We start from the raw sequence: 19,644 nt of genomic DNA on the forward strand, positions 1-19,644 counted from the left end.
GTCAGCTGTCTCGCTTGTTTTGGAGGGAGGAGAGGGCCAGAGCCGGGCTGGGATAAGGTGGGGAAGAGTGAGGCACCTGGCCCACAGAAGGGGGGCAGTGGGGGCTGGACCAGGTGGTGGCAGAACGGAGGCAAACCTCTGCTTCCTGGAAACTCTAGGTGTCCTGGTGTCCTGGTGTCCTGGGAGACTGGTCTGAGCAATAACTTGGGCACAGAATACAGGATGGAAGGGCATTGACCCTTGATGCTGCAGGAGTTTCATGTCCCCGTTCTCTCTTTTCCTGCAGAGGCAGGAAGGTGCACAGGCACCTGCCTTCTCAGGCCTGCCTGGACCTTCAGAATTGTCCATAGGTGCTGGCCAGCAGAGAGGAGGCTTGGGCAAAGCCCAGGCCACTGGCAGGTCCATCCTGGCCAGCTGTCATCATAAGCCCTCCAGATCCAGTCATATCCCAAGAGGGTGGTATGGGCTTTGCCCATTGTCTTATTCACTTGTGTAAGCTAACACCTGGGATGGACTTCCTTCCACGTCATGGCTCTGTAGTTGTCCCTGCCAGCTTCAAGTCTGCCTCTGAGGAGCCTAGTAGCCATCTGTAGGAAAAACAGTTTTGGCAAATAAGCTAAAAGCTAGTGTTATTGTGGGCTCACACTAGCCCCAAGGGCTTTATATGTCCTTAATCAATCCTCCAACACTTTTGAGATCTATCCGCACCATTGCTATCTCCATTTTATATATGCGGAAACTAAGGCACAGAGAGTTGACATACTTGTCCAAGGTCACACAGCTAGAGGAAGTGGTGGAGCCAGGATAAATCTAAGCCCAGAGAAAGAACATAAGGGTTACTGCCCACTGGGCACGTTCAAGTTGTAGTAGGCTTTGGATGAAAATGGATCAAAACCCTGTGCTCTTCTTTAAAAACAAATGTAAATGAAGGTATCTTCAGTAAAGAAAAACAGACAATTTGTCATTAGGAGATCTGCCCTATGAGAAATACTGAAGGGAGTCTTACAAGCTGGAATGAAAACACTAAATGGTAACTTGAATCCACACAAAGAAATAAAAAATAGCAGTAAAGACATTATGAAAGACTGTAAATATTTTTGTTATTCTTTTCTTTTTTGTCTTTAACTCTTTGTCTTTAAAAGACAGTTGTGTAATTCAATAATTATGAAACTGGACTGACAGGCTTGTAACATATAATGGTGAAATTTGTATGACAATCATAGCATGAAGGAGGAAATGGAGCTATAATGAAACAAAGTTTTTGTACATTTATGAAAATTAAGTTAGTATTCATTGAACACTATTGTTTTTAAGTTAAGATGCTAATTGTAATCCCCAAGGTACACACTGAGAAAATATAAATGAAACAAGCAGGAAATTAAAAAGATACACTAGAAAATATCTATTTTACACAAAAGAAGGCAGGAATCAAGGACTAGAAGAAGAACAACAAAATAAGACATCTGAAAAAAATAGCAAAATGACAGACGTAAAATCCTATCTTATCAGCAATTATATTGAATGTAAGTGGAGGAAACATCCTAATCAAAAGGCAGAGATTGGCAGAAGAGATTAAAAAACATGATCCAACTACATGTTCACAAAAAATTTACTGTAGATTAAAAGACACAAAAAGTTTAAAGTAAAAGGATGAGAAAAGATACGATGCAAAGGGTTACCAAAGAGAGCAAGAGTGGTTATACAGGTGTGAGAGAAAATAGACTTTAGAGGCAAAAATCATTCCTAGAGACAAGAAGGACATCTTATAATGATAAAAGGACCAATCTATCAAGATGAAAAGATTATAAATATATATGCTTCTGACAACAAAATCTGACGTAAAAACTAACAGAATTGAAAGGAAAGTAGGTCATTCAAAATAATAGTTGGAAATTGCCACTTTCAATATTGGATTGGGGGGAGTTAAAAAAAATAATGGGTAGAACAATTGGGCAGAAGATCAACAAGGAAATAGAAAACTTGAACAATGCTCTAAACCAAACTAGACCTAGCAGATTATCTAAAGAAGGCTCCACCCAACAACGGCAGGATACACATTTTTCTCAAGGACACATGGCACATTCTCCAGGATAGACCAAATGCTAAGTCATTAAATATGCTTCAATACATTTAAAAGGATTGAAATCATACAAAGTTTGTTCTCCAAACACAGTGTAATTAAATTAGAAATTAAGAACAAAAGAAATTTTGAGAAGTTCACCAATTTACCTTAAGAAACTGAAAAAGAAGAGCAAACTGAACCCAAAGTGAGCCAAAGGCAGGAAATAATAAAGATGAGAGTGGAAATAAATGAAAAAAAAAGAAAAAACAGAGAAAATGAATAAAACTAAAAGTTGGTTCTTGGAAAAGATCAACAAAATTGACAAACATTTAGCTTTTTTTCTTGTTTAGCCTAGCTAAGTATTTGTCAGTTTTGTTGATCTTTTCCAAGAACTTTTAGTTTTATTAATTTTTATTGATTAATTTTCTCATTTTTTCCTGTTTTCATTGGCCATGAAGGAAACACAAATCACAACCACAATGAGATACCACTTCACGCCTGCTGGGATGGCTTAAATCAAGAAAATAGAAGTGTTGGTGAGGATATGGAAAAATAGGAATACTGATACATTGCTGATGGGAATGTAAAATATAGTACAGCCATTATGCAAAGCCGTATGGTGTGTCCTCAAAAAGTTAAACATAAAATTACCATATGACTCAGCAAGTCTACTCCCAGGTTTATACCCAAGAGAAATGAAAACATATGTCCTCACAGAAACTTGTATGTGAATGTTTATAGCAGCATTATCCATAATAACCAAAAGGTGGAAATAGCCTACATGCCTATAAATGGATAAACAAATCATTGTATATACATACAATGAGATATTATTCAGCCATAAAAAAGAAGGAAACCTTACCATTTGGACAACATGGATAGACTTTGAGGGCATTATGCTACATGAAATAAGTCAGACAGAGAAGACAAATATCGTATGAGCTCACATTTATATATGGAAACCAAAAAAAAAAAAAAAAACAAACCTCATAGATACAGAGAACAGGTTGGTAGTTGTCAGAAAGAGGCAGGCAGTGGGAATGGGGTGAAATGGATGGAGTCAAAAGCTACAAACTTTCAGTTATAAAATAAGTCAGTTCTGGGGATGTAATGTGCAGCATGGAAACTAGAGTTAATAACACTGTATTGCATATTTGAAAGTTGCTACTCAGCCATAAAAGAGAATGAAATTTTGCCATTTGCAGCAAGATGGATGGACTTCGAGGGCATTATGCTAAGTGAAATAAGTCAGACAGAATGACAAATGCTGTATGATCTCATTATGTGGAATAAAAAAAATACAACAAACTAGTGAATAAAACAAAAAAGAAGTAGACTCACAGATCTAGAGAACAAACTAGCAGTGGGGTGAGGGAGAGGGAAAGGGGGACAGGCAATATAGGGATGAGGGGGAAAAAGGGTTGTTGTGGGATTATATGAAATTTTTGAAAATTGTAAAGCACTATAGAATATAAAGAATCTTTCATTCAATAAAAATAAAAATTAAAAAACAGCTGCTAAGAGAGTAAATCTTAAAAGTTCCCATCACAAGAAAAATTTTTCTGTAACTATGGCTGGTGACAGATGTTAACTAGACTTATTGTGGTGATCATTTCACAATATATACAAATATCCAATTATTGTGTTGTACACCTGAAACTAAGAATGTTGTATGTCAATTGTACCTCAACTGAAAAAAAAATTTATCACCCCTCCCACTTTATTTCTATAAGAAATGAACAGTCTGAAAATGAGATTAAGAAAACAATTCTAGGGGAGAGGGTATAGCTCAAGTGGTAGAGTGCATGCTTAGTACGCACAAGGTACTGGGTTCAATTCCCTGTACCTCCTCTAAACATAAATAAATAAAACTAATTACTCCCCCCCTAAAATACATAAAAATTAAAAGGAATAAAAAATTTAAAAAAGAAAACAATTCTATTTATTATAGCATCAAAAAATAATCAAATAACCTAAGAATAAATTTAACAAAAGAAGTGCAAAACTTGTCCTGAGAAAACTATAAAACTTTGTTGAAAGAAATTTTAAAAGATCCAAACAAATGGAAAGATATTCCATGTTTCAGAAGACTTAATGTTGCTACGATGGCAATACTCCTTAAATTGATCTACAGATTCAACACAATCCCTATTAAAATCCCATCTTCTGATCTTTTTGGCGGAAATTGATGAGCTGGTCCTAAAATTCCAATGGAAATGCAAGGGACTCAGAGCAGCCAAAACAAATCTTGAAAAAGAAAACAAAGTTGAAAGTTCCCAATTTTAAAACTTACTACCAATCAAGGCAGTGTGTGAATATATGCATGAATTGTGTATGCATGACTAGGACATTATGCTGCATACCAGAAATCGACACATTGTAACTGATGGTACTTCAATTAAAAAAAAAAAAAGAGTGTGGGGCTGGCATAAGGATAGATGTATATTTCATAGGAAACATTTCTTTGGGGAAATTCCAAATCTATTTGGGTTGAACTCAGAGGAACAGGGATTTTTGCTTGCCATCTGAAGTGGGGATGTAGAAGGACCTGAGCTGAGGCAGTCTGTGGATTTTGAGTGAAATTTCTGGCATAGTGACCAGGGGGATGGGATGGAGTTTCTTGCAGGTGTTATGAGTGCTGTCACTCAGTCAGCATCAGGGATCTTCAAGGGAGCCTGTATCAGCTGATAGGCATGGTGGCCACCGGCCCAAGGCCCTGGCCCTGTGGATGGTGCTCAGCCACCTTGTGAGCTCTGGGATCACTTACGTTTTGTGAAGGAGGAAGTACATGCCCAGGAGACTCAGAGCTGTGCAGAAAGTGAGGGAGAAATAAGGGCTTCCCACATTTCTATCTGTAAAGTGGTCCCTTTTCTCCTATGAATGAGGATCCGACTCTGAGGCCAATCTCATGTTGTCAAATCTTTGCTTTGCTCAGTCAGCTCTCCCCATCAGTAGAATGGAAGTAATAATATCAATAGCCCATGCGGTGAGGATTAAAGGAACACTTAATAAATGTAGTGATGAACATTATGAAACACTAAGAGAGCTAAGTTGTGGATTTGCATCTAAGCACCATCACTTTGTAGCTAAAAAGTCTCTGAGACACAGTTTCCCTCCCTAAGCCATCAGATTGTTGGCTTTGAGTGAGTCCAGGTGGCGTCATCTGCACCTGCCCCTACATGATGGCTCTGTGCTGACCCCTGCCCCGCCCCGCCCCATCTCATCCCTTCGCAGCAAGAGGTGACTTCTGAAACAATGTCAGATGCCATCACTTTTTGACTTATAACCCTCCAGTTGGTTCAACGGCTCCGGGAAGAAATCTACCTTCCTCACCCCATTCCCACAAGACCTACAACAGGGCTCTGCTCACCACTCCCAGGTCAGGGCAGGCCTCCTTTCCCCTCCTCACTCTACTTGGGTTTCCTGCGTTTTCTGGAACACAGAAATGACTTCCCACCTCCAGGGCTTCTTTGTGGGACCCTCAGCCACCAGCTCCCACACAGCCACCCTGTCCATTCTTAAAGTCTCCCCTCGGGTGTGACGTCAGGGCCTGGTTACACTCTCTGAGGTGGCACCCGTTACTCATGACCAAACAGTTGCAGGCCTGCCTCCCTGGGGCACTACTGACTGTCTGCCATGATTTTGCTCGGGTATTAGTGTCCTTGTGTTCTGACTGGCTCCCCTCCCAGGCACTGAGCCATAGGCCCAGTGAGTTAACGAGCAGTGCCCGGCAAGGAGTAGCCGGTTGGCATTTGAAGGATCAAAGAAGTGCCTGGCATAATTCCCGCCATGTGTTGATGGGCCCATTTATTCCTTGATCTTGAACTGTCAGTGAATGGGTGGTTCTGGAAGATGAAGGCGTTTGGGCTGCTCATCCAGCTTTCTGGGAATAGGATGGGAGAGTTAAGGCAAGATCTGCTGACATTTAAAAGAGGACATAAGGGAGGCGGTCTGGCTGAGAGTCTGAAGGGCTGCTTGGCAGGCGGGTGACCCATGGGGTGGGCATTCCCTGCAGACAGTGAGCAGATCCTCACCTTGTCTGCAGAGAAGCTGTTGGCCTTTAGGAGAAGAAAGTGTGACTGGGGATTCAGTGAGGCCTGGAAGAGGGTGGCTGCAGGACACTGTCATGACCTCATGGGATGGAAGGGATGGTGTCTAGGGGGGAGGTAGAGGAGACCCAATAATACTCCAGGTCTCAGCCAAGCAGGAAAATGTCTAGAAGGGCAGCCTCAAGGGCCCTTAGAACATGCTGGGACAGCGACACGGCCTTCAGAATTCTAGGAAAACCTGAAAAACCCAGTCAGGACATCCAGCTCTCTTAATGGTGGGGCAGGCTCAACTCTGATGTGGTAGCCCGGAAGGGCTCAGGCAGCTTGCTGGCCACAGGGTCAGGTTCCAGGGCTCCCACCCAACTAGAACTGAGAGTAAATCTCCTCTCAAGGGTCTTCCAATTTCAGAGGCGACCATGGGGTAAGTGGAGCCAATAGGTTTTGAGGAGGAGAAAGGAGAAATGCAACATGATTGGGGCTAAATATCCAAACAAGTATTTTTCAGACTGTGGGGTTTGACCCATTCAGGGGTCATGAAATCAATTCAGTGGGCTGTGACCGAATGTTTAGAATTTAACAGAAAATAGCAAAGTGCATATTCCATAGCAGGTGCTCTTTCACTAAATATGTGTGTCCATGTCCAAGTCACTGAGATGTAAAATGTATTTCTTACTGTGAGTTGCAGGTTATAGCTTTAAAAACAATCTGAAAGCTGATGTTCTTGAAAGGATGGGTGGACACCATTAAAGGGTCACCCACTCACATGGTAGGAGGTGGAGACCCAACCCAGGGGACGGATGGCGGTAATCAGACCCTACTTGCTTTAGGTGGGGGAAAGCATTTGGGTTTGGGGTCAGGCAGAGCTGGACTCAAATCATGACTCTGTGTCCAACTAGTTGTATGACTCTGGCCAAGACTCCGAACACCTCTGACTGTCACTCGCAGATGCCAGTAATGCCAGTAGCATCCTCACTGATGGTGGAGAAGGGCCCAGCAGAGGCCTGGCACCCCAGAGTTAGTGGTGGTCCTCTCCAGCATCCGGATGATGTTGGTTCTCCCTGCCTCTTGAGTGCAGACCCAGGGCCCGTTTCTGCCCCATGCTTTGCTGGCTATGCTCTTGGCTGCCTGGGATTCTCTATCCTCCACCCCGCCCACCCCAGCACCCTCGTGGGTGCAGATGAGAAATAATGAGACAGCAGCCTATAGGAAGGAGATCCAGGAGAGGAAAAAGAAACAAGTTTTATTTAAGCCCCAAACACTCAGTTAGAAAAACCAAAAAGGAAAGAGAGCAGGAAAGTGGGAGAAGAAAAGGGACATTAAAAAAGAGAGACAGAGAAAACACAGCAACCCTTTTCCATTTAGAAATTGTCAAGTTACACTGACAGAGGTCACAGAATATCCACAGAAGCCATCACTGCTACACCAACACAGGCCCTACGGGGTGGACAGGGCAGGGTGTGGAGCCGGGGCTTGCCCTGGGGGGCCCCATCTGGGACCCCTCTCAGAGCCTCAGGCCTGAGGCTCCTAGGGAAACAACATATCGTGGAAGGGGCAGGAGAGAAACCCCCCATGCGAGTAACACAGCACAGTGGGTGGGAGCTGGGGGGACCAGGTACAGGGGTCCCCCCAGACGTCTTGCTTTTCTCTTGGTCAAGCACACACTGATGGACAGAGCAGCGAGGCGCATGCAGCTGGGGGGGCCTTGACGTGCTGTGGGCTTTGAGAGGGCCAGGGCCTGGGGGCTTGGGAGGGGAGCTGGAGCCAGCGGTGCAGGGACAATGGAACACACACACAGGCACTCCACATGCGGGGTCTACAAACACGTGCACGCACACACACCCACACACGCGGCTCACACGCACCTCCACGTACACCCCTCTGTCCACACACATACAAGTCTGGCAGCTGCCACGTCTGCACACGCACATCACGTGTGTTCTCACACGCCAAGCTTCTCCACACTGATGTGCAGGTGGGCACGTGCTGATGCCCAGGCCGGTTACATGCACGCCTCCCTGCACACACGTCATGCCTATGCACGCTCACGCTCCCTTCCCTCCACACATGGGCAAGTGGACTCGTGCCAATGGACACACACACTCACACACAGGCTGCGCACAACTCCTCTTAGCCCGTAAGTAAATGTGCAGGCACCAAAGTGAAAGAAAGATGCAAATTCCACTGGGCTCCAGTGAGCGGATGGGCTGGGGCACAGGGCTCCCTCCCTCTGCCCCCTCGTGGATGGACACGCCCCTCCCCCTCCCCCACAAAGGGACATTTAACTCAGGACAATGACGGGTGGGGCACATGTTCAGGGCACAGGGCTGAGGATGGGAGGTAGGGGCAAAGGAAAAGTAGCAAGCAAAGAGCAATGGAGTGGAGGGAGGAGGGGGCACCACTCCCACCTCCCGTCCCAAGTCAGGGGGTCTCTGTACAGCCGAATCAAACCAAACCGTTTCACTGGACCACAGAAGCCAGGCTGATGTGCCCACCCTCCAGCCCCCTCCCCCGCCAAAACAGTGGCCAGGGAGAGAGTGCTGTCGTTGTTCTTTTTTTTTTTTCTTTTTTAAATATTTATATATATTTATATTACGTATATTATATATATATAATATGTAAATATATTTTTAAAACAATATAAAATGTTAAGACACTTCACTTAAATGTAAAGAGTTGCCTGCAATTAAAAGTAATTGCATCATTTATGAGGTCCTTTTTTTTTTTTTTTTCTATTTTCCAGGGTTTTTTTTTTTCAGGAGGGATTTTTTTTTCCTCTTCTTTTGTTATTTTTCAAAAAGGCTTGCTTGCCTTTGTACAAAAATGATCCAAAGCTAGAAAACAAGGATGAACCAACAAAAACAACAACAAAAAAAGAAAGAAATGAAGAAACACAACCCAGTTTCCCCTCCCTCCCCAACCCTCAACAGCTCCCGCTGGCTCTCCCCAAGCGCCAGGCCCCAGGACCTAGGAGGTTCTGCCCCTTCAATGGCTCCTTCTTTCTGTGCTTACCTGGGGAGACTAATCCCAGCCACCTTCCCCTGTGCTTACCCAATTTTGTGCTCCAAATAGGAATCCTGCTCCCTGGGGACCCCACTCCATCCTCTTCCTCCTCCTCCACCCACATAATCTCCCTGTTGGCCCCTCACTGTGTGAGGGGAGGGGGTGCTGAGAGACAAAGTTTGTCTTTCCCTCCCCTTCTCAGGACCCCACCAAAAGCGTCACTGCCCACAGCCTCTGCAAGGTGGGTATCCAGGGGCTGGGGTCATTGGCTGGCTGGTCAGGCCTCAGGGACCCTCAAGGATCTCACCAGGGGTCACCAGCTCCCCATTTAAAAACCACATCTCATCTCTTCCCTGAAAACCCTCAAATCTCAAGGGGGATGTTTGAAAGTCATCCCACTTGTAGGGTCAGAGCTGTCTTCATTGCCCGCCATCAAACCCCTCTCTATTCCCCCCATATCCCTTACAACCAGACCCTTCCCACCCTCCAGGCCTCAAAATCTAATTTGCTAGGCCTTTTATCCTTGCCCACCCCAACCCCATTAAATAAGTTAATGTCATTTAAAGTGCTCAATTAGGAAACTAAAAGTATCAAATACCCCTCCTCGGGGCTGCCCTCTCCCAAGGCAGTGTCCCCGGTGTCAGGCTGTCTGCTCAACCCACCGTCCACAGCCAGCAGTCCAAAGGTGCCCCTTTCTTAGATCGGCACAGGGCAGGCAGCTCCTCACCACAGGAAAGAGGTCCCAGGAAGCCAGCTCCTCTCTAAGGACACACAGCCTCACACCACCCAAGGCCCCTTCAACCCTGACCTCCCTCTCCAGCCCGTCCATCTGGACTCCAGGCCCACTAGGGCATGCGTGATGCGTGGATGGGAGCAGAGAAACAGCAGCGTTCAGTCACATCCTGAGGTTGGACAGGTGGGGTGTCTCCAGGACCAAAGTCTCCCTACATCCCATTTTCCAGCCTGATATTGGGGTTGGTCCCATGTCCAGGTTTTCCTCCAGGAAGGTTTCCGAGGAAGGGGAGAGGGGGTGTCTTGCTGCTCCAAGTCTCCGTGGCTCAGAGTTTGTTTGGAGTATTCTTGGAAAGTTTGAGGGAAAGGCGGGAAGGGAGGGCAGGGTGCAGGAACTTCAGGATGGACTTGGGAGGGAGAGTGGGGAAAGAGAAAAAGGAGGGACAATGACAGGAAGTACGCCATTTTGGAACAGGAAGTCAAAGGAAAGTGGTGTGTTTTGGTTTCTAGTTTTACTGGTTTGCTTAAAAAAAAAAAAAAGATAATTAAAAGTAAATCATTAAAAAAAACCCAAAAACACCAACAGGAGATGGGAAGAGAGTGCTGGGAAGGGCCACATCTGTGGCAAACCCTTTGGAGAGTCTGGAGAGTGGCGTGGGTGTAGAGTGGAAATGAAGAAAGGAGAGAGATAAATGGAGGGGATAAGGGACAAGGGCAGGCTGGTGTGGAGGTATAAGGGGGCTTCTAGAAGGAGATGGAAGAATTCCTCGCCCCAAAGGAAGTCAATACAGGGATGGAGGTTCTGGAAGCCGAGGGCTTTTCTGAGACTGGGCTTGAGGTCTCATTCGACCCGCTCATCTCTTTAGATGGTTTAGTGGCCTGGAACAAAAACAAGGATCAGGGGTCAGAGAGAGGAAGGGGAGCCTTCGTGCTGGCCCCCAGTTAAAGGTTTAAAAATGAAAACCCTCTATGAATCCAAGAAAGAATTAACTGCAAAGGGTAGAAACCAGAGGAGCATCTTGAGAGAGTGGTCCCCTGAGACAGGGAAGGCAGGGGCCACAGTAGGGGTGGAAAGGGAGGCACAGGGTTGGCCCAAAGGGCCTGGGAACCAGGATGGGAGGGTAGGTCCATGGTTACTATAGGAAGGACAGAAGGCAGAAGAGAGACCAAAGAAGCACAAGGGAGGGCAGCCCAGGACCAGGACGGGAACCAGGACCAGGTGGGGATGGCATGTCGGGGAGGACAGGGGAGGGAAGGAAGAAGTGCCATATTAGCGGCCAATGGGGAAGCGGAAGGGGAGCAGCCCAGGCTGGGAGGAGGTGGGCTCAGCAGCCCACAGGTATTCCTCCAGCTTTGAGCTGTGCCCTGTGGGGAATGGGAGGTCACTCCTTCATGATGCGTCCTGTGCTCAGTGGTCACCTCTGACAGTTGTAATCAGTCGTGCCCCTCCCCACCTTTAGCAGACCCCCTGCATCTACACTGGTCCTGGAGGTGTGGTATGGTTCCAGAGCCATCTGCATCACTTCAAGGGGATGACTGGTCATAAATGCAGATTCCCGGGGCCCCACCCCAGAATCCACCTCTGGTGTGGGCTCCAGAATCTGCATTTTAGGCAGGCGCTGCAGGTGATCCTGCTGCCGAGTCAACTTCGCCATGCACTGGGTCAGGGCAACACAGACAGAGTTTCCTCCCTGTAGCTGTATCCACTGTCCCTCCTGACCTTGCTTAGCTACTAGTGTGATAATCTAATCACCCTGATTAAAAAAAAAAACAGAAGGCACGAGGATGGGAAGCAGAGGGTGTGGCGCACCGCCAGAGACCTCCCGCAGGTTAGGTCCGGGTGGGGTCACTGCATTTCCCGCCAACCTACATCTTCGCCCAGCTGCTGGGCAGCCTCCTGGCAGGAGGAAAGCCAGCCGGAGCCTCCCGCAGCCTGGAAGGGAATGGAGGAACCGCAGGCACCTGACTGGCTGACAGCGAACCCGCCGAGGTTGCTGACCACATTCCCCCTTCCACATGTGCACAGAGATCCATGTGGGGTTTGCTGGCCACACTGATGTCTGCGGTCTGCATTTTTCCCCTTTATGAAAATCCAGGCAAGAGTGCCCTGTTTGGTCCTCTGACTCCTCTCATCTTGATTGTGGCCGACCCTCCTTACTCGGGGGGGTTCCGGGCCCGCAGCCTCAGATCCCTCTAACCACTCAGCCCTTTGCTGAGTGACATGTGCCAGGCATGGCCCGTGTTCGCCAGGTCCCAGTATCTGGACCTGGAGACAGACTCATTTAAAGACAACCAAGAGCTCTCTTATGCCCTTGTCACTTACTCTGGGCTCCAGTCCCTCCCCTCCCCTCCCATCATTTCTCATTTAAAGTTCTTTCCCCCAAAGCCAGGTGGGAGGGAGCACATCCCATCTTCAGGTCCCAAGCCAGCCATTGCTTCCCCTCCGGCTGTCCTCTTTGTTCTCCGTTTGCCTTTCTAGTTAAAAGCTTTTTCTGTTCCTTTCCTTTAGCCTTGTCACGAGCCTGGCCTATTCTGAGTTTGGTCATTGGAACACCGGCTCTGGCTTGTGCTGCCACCTGACTCCCATATCCACTCAGGTGATGTGTCCTCACCCAGGTGATGTCCCCCTTCTCCCAGCCCATGCAGGACCTTTAAACATCAGTGAGCAGCAGCGTTCACTGGCTTACATGGACGCCCCCCACCCCTTCTCCGTGGAGACCTCTTATGCTTGTTCTGTGAGCATTTGTCTTGTAAAGTCCTCTCGGGCCGTCTTCCCTCCTAGGAGACTGGCCGTGGCAACATCCAAAACCCACTGTCCTGAAGCCAAGGGAGCATGTCCAGCTATGCCCCCTGACCCTATCCTGTGCTGCTCAGAGTTCTCAGCTGGCCCAGCTGCTGTCTCTGAAGGTTCCTGTCATTCATGTCACCAGCCAGTTCTCTCCTGCTGCTCCCAATTACATCCAGAGAAACAGAGCTTTGTCACCTTTGTGGCAAGGCGGAGACCTCACGGATATTCAGTTAAGGGAAACTGGTGCCTCCTCCAGAGCTATTCCCAGTGCCGCCTCCCCCTGCCCACATGCCTTTCTCCTTGTTATTTGCCTCAGTCAGGCACCAGGCTGTCAGAAGAGGTGGGTCTTGCCCCAGCCGGAAGGGGATGGGTCCTGATAAAATCCATGGCAATTTGAGCAGTTCCCTTCTCCTTGCCAGTGACTGATTTAAGGACAGGCAATGAGAAGAGAAGGGAGATCAGTTGGGGGCTTTTGGGAAAGGTTCTTCTGCTTCTAAAAAGATCTGTGTGCCTAGGACCCCTGGAATGAACGCAGCCGTCCTGGGGGGGACGATAGGCCAACAGAACCACAATCTGGAAGGAACCCAGGTCCTGATGTCCTTGAGCTGTTTAATTTCCCCAACCCTGGATCCTCCCTGCTTTCTGTTTTGTTAGATAATAACTTTCCTTGTTGTTTAAGCCATTTAAACAATTTTTAAATTTTTATTTTTTAGTTGAAATATAGGTTTTGTTTTTGCTTTTGTTTTTTAATTGAAGTATAGTGGTTAAGCCATTTTGAATTGGAGTTTCTGTTATTTGCAGCTGAAAGCATTCAACTGCTACAGGTAAGGCCGAACATTGCTCCCCTAATGCTCCAGTTAACAGTATTCCCATCACTCGGGCTATCTCCCCAAGGCTTGGTGGCCCCCACAGGATTATGCCTCCTGGCCAAGCAGTAGAATCCAGCATTAGGACAGCAGAATTTGTATCCGGCAGACCTGGGTTTAAGTCCCAGCTCTGCCACTTCCTAACCGTGTGACCTTAGGCAGGTATCTCTCTGGGTCTTCATGTCCTCACCTGCAAAGCACGGATAACAGCCCCTGCAGCATCAGAATCACATGAGATGATGCACACAGAGCATGCGTCACGGTGTCTGCACTCAGGATGCAGGCAATACATGGTAGCTACTACTACTACTACTATTATTATCATTATCATTATTGTATTAACATTTCAAGTCTGTATTGTCTATTTCCATCTGGATTGGGCCTGATCAGTGGCAAACTCATTCATTCACTCACCTGCCCAACAACTATTTCCTGAGTGCCTATGTGTGCCAAGCACTGTTCTAGGTGCTGTAGGGGTGGAGAAGTGACAAAGTGGATTATGCACATATCAGATTTAATTCTCGTAACAACTTTTTACACATATAAAGCTGTGGGGGGCGGGTATAGCTCAGCAGTAGAGCGCATGCTTAGCATGCATGAGGTCCTGGGTTTAATCCCCAGTACGTCCAAAAAAAAAAAAAAACAATAGAGTTGTTATGAGGATTGAATAAGATATGCATGACTGGTACAGAAAAGCGTCCTCCCAGATTCAATTTCTGCCCTGCTCTGCACCCTGGTTGGTTGCCCCCACCATGCTCTGGCTTCTGGTTGGGTTTGGCCAATGAGATTATGGCAGGGTGGAAAGAGAGAGGCTAAAGTTTCTTCCCTACTCTCTCCCCACTTGGTGACATGTGGCAGGCAGGGGCTGTGCCCTCCATGACTACAGCTCCTGTGGTCCACTTCTCACGGGGCTCCCCAAACTCTATGTCCACACGCCCCTCCAGGGAGGCCCAGCTTCCTGCTCTCACCGGTCCTTCACTGGGTGCCTCAACCCTCCTGTTTGTTCCCTTCACTACAGTCTCTTCACTGAGGAGATACACTAAGTGTTCCGCAGATTTCTTAGTCTGAGTGGAAGAGGGGGTATCCAGTTTCATGCCTGCATCAATCCCTTTGGTCCTTGCACCCTGGGAATCTGGCTCCCATCAAAGGGCTTTTCCTCAATCATTTCCTCTGATTTCTCCGTAGTATTGAGCACTGCTGCATCCCATCTCAGAGCTTTCTCCACTCCCCACCCCAATTTCTGTGTCTTTGGTCCTGGCACTTCTACTCCCTTCCCCCTCATCACTGACAAGGCAGATTCCAGCCCCCGGGGTTAGAACCTCAGGATGAGGGGGAGGCCTCCACTCAGCCCCTGCCCTGACAAGGTGCGGTGCAACCAAGCACAGGGGTGACTCCTTCCCTTTGGAGAGCACTTTTCCACACCTGGTATTATGTGGGCTCAGAAGCCCCATTGTACAGATGAGGGAAGAGCCTGCAGGAGAAAGAGGTCTTTGACCAAGGTCACAGACTGAGCTAGGATGGAGCAGTGTCCCGGCCTGAGGACCAGGTGATTCGGGGCATTTGGAGCAAATGGAGGGGCTGGGGAAGGGGCAGGGAGAACTGGGCAGAGAGAGGCAAGGCTGGTCACGAAGTGCTAACAGCCTGGGGAAGAGTGTTGATTTTCTTACCTGGCAGGAGCTGGAGGGCATGGGTTCTAAGCTAGGGGAGTGATACAGTCAAATCTGCATTTTACAAACAGGCCTCCCCACCCCGCAGGTCTCGGAAGATAGGTTAGAGGTCACAGAAGTCACAGGGAGGCCTTAGAAGGGCACACACTGGGGAAGTGAGGCAGAAGATGATTTTTTCTGCCCCTGCCCCTTTATCACGTTCCTTTACTTTAAAACAGTTCCACAAGGAACATGTAATGCTTCATTAGTGAGAGGACGCTTTTTTAAAGAAAGGTTATCAGGAATGAAAGTGAGAGCGATACAGCCAGACCAGCAGTGGTCGTGTGGGAAGAGAGAACCACCAGGTACCTGGGGGCGGTGAGGGAGGGGAGCTCAGGAGATGTGGGTGGATTCCCCTGGTGGGTGACCTTCCTGAGGGTAAAGCAGCTGGAGCAGGCTTGAGCTCAGAGCAGAGACTTGGGCAGGGACAGATGGTGCCTGGTGCCCAAGGAGAGGAGTGTGTGGCATGAGGAGCAAAGAGGGGAAGCTGGGCACAGAGGGAAGAGGCAGGCAGGAGAGAGTCGGCCAGAAAGAAGTCAGGAGGGTCGGTGAGGACCGACCAAGGAGGAGAAGATGCCAAGGAGCGGAGGGTTACAGGCTCCCCAGTGTGTGCAGAGAGGTGGGGTATATGCCCAACACACTGCAGAGAGGTGGCCAGAGCGCTGTGGGAAGAGGCCATTTGGAGGCCACTGGAGACATAGCCAAGCCCAGCGGTGAGCCAGAGGGAAGTGGGAGGCGGCAGGGAGCCGAGGAGGAACGAATGCAGAAGGCCTGCAGGCAGGTAATGAAGGTGACTGGAGGGACAGGAGAGAGAGCAACAGGCAGAGGAGCCGGGCTCTGGGGGAGTGGAGAGTCACCGGGAGAGATGGTACAGCACAATTACAGAGGAGGGAGGGGCCGCCAAAGAGGCCGAAGCAAATTTGGGGAGGGATGTCAGATAGTCCAGACTTGAATCCTGCTCCACCAGCTGCCAGCCGCATGACCCTAGGTAAAGCCTCAGTTTCCCCATCTGTCAAATGGGGATAATAAAAACCTTCCTCAGAGTGATGAGCATGCAATCAGATGATGTGTGTGTCTAGCACCAGTGAACACCCCACGGAGGTCAGCTACCATCCTGGACACGAAGGAGGGATCAGCCTCGACAGGATGAGGGAAACTCACCCTCAGTGGTGGCAGGAAAAAGAACTGGCGGTGGTATAGGCAGGGAGTGTCTGGGGACCCATGAGGAAGACGGTGGGCCAGTGGGGAGCTGGTGAGCAGCCTGGCTGGCGTGCCTCCACTGGACTCTCCAGAGAAGCAACAGGCAAGGCCCAGGCTGTGACAGGGCCATGTGGTGGGAGGCTTTGGGATTCCTGGGTCCCAGTCCTGGCTCTGATGCCACCTTGCTGTGGGCCCTTGGGAAGTCCCTTTTCTTCTCCTAGTTGTCTCCTCATCTGTACAGGAGGTGCTGGACTTGCCCATCTCTAACCACCTGCCTGCCTCTGAGCCTAAAACCTTCTTCAAGTCACATATTCTGGGTATTTCATGGCCCCTACTCCCATGCAGTACTCAGAATGGGCCTGCCATACAGGTGCTGCTTGGAAATATTTACTGAACCAGATGAGTGCACTAAAGCTTTCTCTCAACATCTAGGCCCAAGGACCACCCTGTATCTTTTTTTTTTTTTTAAATTTAGAAGTAAAACAAAAGTTTAATTCTTAAAACATATGTTCAACTCCAACATTTTCTATTCTATTTCACATGTTGTTGTGAACATTAAATTGATTTTACGACAACCAACAGGTCGTAGGCTGCAGTTTGAGAAACACTGGCTTGAGAAAGTTAATTAACCAAAATTCAAGAGCTACTCAGTGTTGGAGGCAGAATTCCAACCCTAGTTTGCCCAGATTGAGAGCCTTTACAGTGCTATTAAAAGCATGAAAAGTTTGTGTCTTCGCCAGGGGATGAACAAGGTATTCATGAGTCTGCAGGAGGGCTCAGTGGAAGCAGTTCACAGACAAATTTAAAAAGACCTTTCACCTTCTACTGCTGCTCATGCCTGCCTGGGAAGGTGACTGGAATCTTCCTTGAAATGAGACAGCAGGCACCCTGCATCTTCTGACGGGGCCACAGGTGGGCCATAGGGCACAAACACCCATGGGTGAGGCCCAGCTCCCTCATTAAATCTGAAAGAAGGTGCCGCACCCCCACCACTCCTGGGCCCAAAGTACTTCTCCCCCTTCTCCCCCTCCCCATTCATGTCAGCAGGGACCCCATTGCAACCCAAATGCAAGACTGAAAAGCAGATGCAAAATTAGTTTCTCCCTCAGCAGGGAGATGGCCTAAGAGTTGAGATGAGAGAGGGGGCCCAAAGAGCAGGCCGACCTGGGAGCAGAGCGCAGGAAGCAGAGGAGGGGAAGGGAGTGGCAGGAAGATGAGGCATAGAGGCCCTTCCCACACCCTGGGGGCAGGTGGCCTTAGAAGGGCCCAGGCACTGGGGCTGGTGAGACAGGAGTCTGCTCACTCCGCCTCCTCCAGGAGTGGCTGGGGAGACGGCCCTCTCAGGCCCTGAGTGAGGGGCCTTTGGAGAGGGGAGCGATCTGGTCTAGAACTAGGTTCTACATGAGTTGGGGAGAGGAGATGGTTCAAGGGACTGGTGGGGCAGTCCTGGCAGGAAGGACCTCTGGGCAGCCAGCAGGAAGGTCGTCACAGGCATACATACTGGCAGGAGATGCCCTGCACACAGCACTGCCAGTGGGGAGGGGTGTGGGTCTGCTAAGTCCCCGCCCCCGTGGCACCCAGGCTTACCTGCTGCTGGGCCTGGATCCTCATGTACTCTGCCCTCTGCTTGCCATGCTTGCCTTTGTCGGGGCTGCCAGCCTGGCCCTGGGCCGCCTTCAGCCGAGAGGCCCCTGGAGTCACCACCTTCATGGGTGGCACACTACCACCGCCACTCTGCAGGAAGAGGAACAGGGTTGGGGTTGGAGGTGGGATCAGACGGGCACCCTAGGACAGTGGGCCCTCTGAGACCTGGAGAGCCCTCCCTGGTCCACGTCCCGGCCCAGGACTCAGGCCCATTCTCTGAGCCCACATTTAAGGCCTCCCTGCAGGAGAGGGGCTGGGGGCCCCCAGCCAAGTTCCCAACAGCTCCTGAGTGAGCACTCTTTGGTGGTTTCCTGGAGTAGCCTAGGGGCAGTTGGTGCCCTTTTACGGGAATCACTTTAAAAGTGAGGGTCCCTGGCACCACTCCCACTCCTGGCCAGGGGCACCATCCTGGGCCAGACAGAACATGCCTGAGATTTGGGGGAGGGGTCTTTATAATGGCAAAGTAGGAATGGCAGCCCCAGGCCCGCATCTTCCTCCTAATTGGAGGATGGGGGCCAAGTCTCCCTAGAGATAGACAAGTCCAGCCCCCTTGAACCACCCCAGGGACCAGGCCTTCCCAGAGGGCTCTGGGGATCCAGAGGCGCAGGCAGAGAAACAACAGAGACAGAGGCAGACAGGAGAGGATGAGGGGAGTGCAGGGGCAGAAATGGGGGAAAGAATTTTATTTGTTGGTTTACAGATACAGAGCAGAGGGGAGGGGCCCCGGTCCCCATCAGGGCTGGTTAGACTGATCCTTGGGCAGGCCAGCTTCCCAGCCTCCCCAGGGCTCTGCCTGCAAACCCCACCTGGCACCGGTCTCCTGGAAGGGTGGTGGGAACTGAAAGAAGGCCAGTGGGAGGAGGAGGGGGCTGGCGCAGTGCTCCTGCAGCCCCCCACTCCCCCTGGCTCTGAAGACCAAGAGACTGGAGCATGAAGACAAGAGGATAAGACAGGGCAGGAGGCAAACACCTGAGGACCAGGGGGTGGGGTTGGGGGGCTGCCAGGGGGCCCCACGGCAGGGGCCATGCCCATCTGGCTGAGGGTGGCTTCCAGCTCCTGGAGCGTCTCCTCCAGGCTGTCCATCCGCTGAGCGGTGGCACCATGCGCTGTGCAGCCCAGGCCAACAGCACGCGGACCCTTCCGCTCCCCACTGCGGGGCTGATTGTGTCCAGAGTCCTTGAGGGTCTCCTCTGGATGGCTCTCAGCAGGGGAGGGCTCCTGGGTCCTCTTCAGGGCTGGCCCCCGAGGACAGGGGACCCCAGCTTCTCCCTCCTCTGGGCTGCAGCCCCCTGTCCCTAGTCTCTTCAGAGCCACCCCTTCCTTCTCCATCCTCAATCTGTTCCTGGGCTGGGAAGCCTCAGCCACTACCCCTGGCTGGGCCCGTGGATTATCCCAGCCCTTCCTGCTGCCACCCAGGGTCCGGGGTCGTGGGATGGGGGTCGTCCTGGGACCAGGTTCCTCAAGCCTGGCCTCTGGTGGGGAGGGAGGGTTGGGGGAACACTCTGTCAAGATGATCCGGGGGATGCAGAAGGGCCGGGGGCCCAGGGGAACCTGGGGAGAGAAGAGAGATGAGGGAAGGTGTGATCCCTGCAACCAA

The 19,644-nt window shown here is 49.7% G+C and overlaps 1 protein-coding gene across 19 annotated transcripts in view; it reads right to left on the reverse strand.

The window, feature by feature from the left end:
* Positions 1–7,325: 7,325 nt before the first annotated feature.
* SRCIN1 (SRC kinase signaling inhibitor 1) overlaps positions 7,326–19,644 on the reverse strand; it is a 71,143-nt gene continuing 58,824 nt past the window's right edge. For 14 of the 19 annotated variants that reach the window (XM_032457881.1, XM_032457883.1, XM_032457879.1 and 11 more), the window contains one exon: positions 18,139–19,598. In XM_032457881.1, coding sequence (XP_032313772.1) covers positions 18,573–19,598 — 1,026 coding nt within the window. In that variant the 3' untranslated portion in view covers positions 18,139–18,572. The other 5 variants (XM_032457888.1, XM_032457887.1, XM_032457878.1 and 2 more) reach the window with 4 other exon arrangements.

This window comes from Camelus ferus, chromosome 16 (genome assembly GCF_009834535.1).
Source record: "Camelus ferus isolate YT-003-E chromosome 16, BCGSAC_Cfer_1.0, whole genome shotgun sequence".
Taxonomy (NCBI): domain Eukaryota; kingdom Metazoa; phylum Chordata; class Mammalia; order Artiodactyla; family Camelidae; genus Camelus; species Camelus ferus.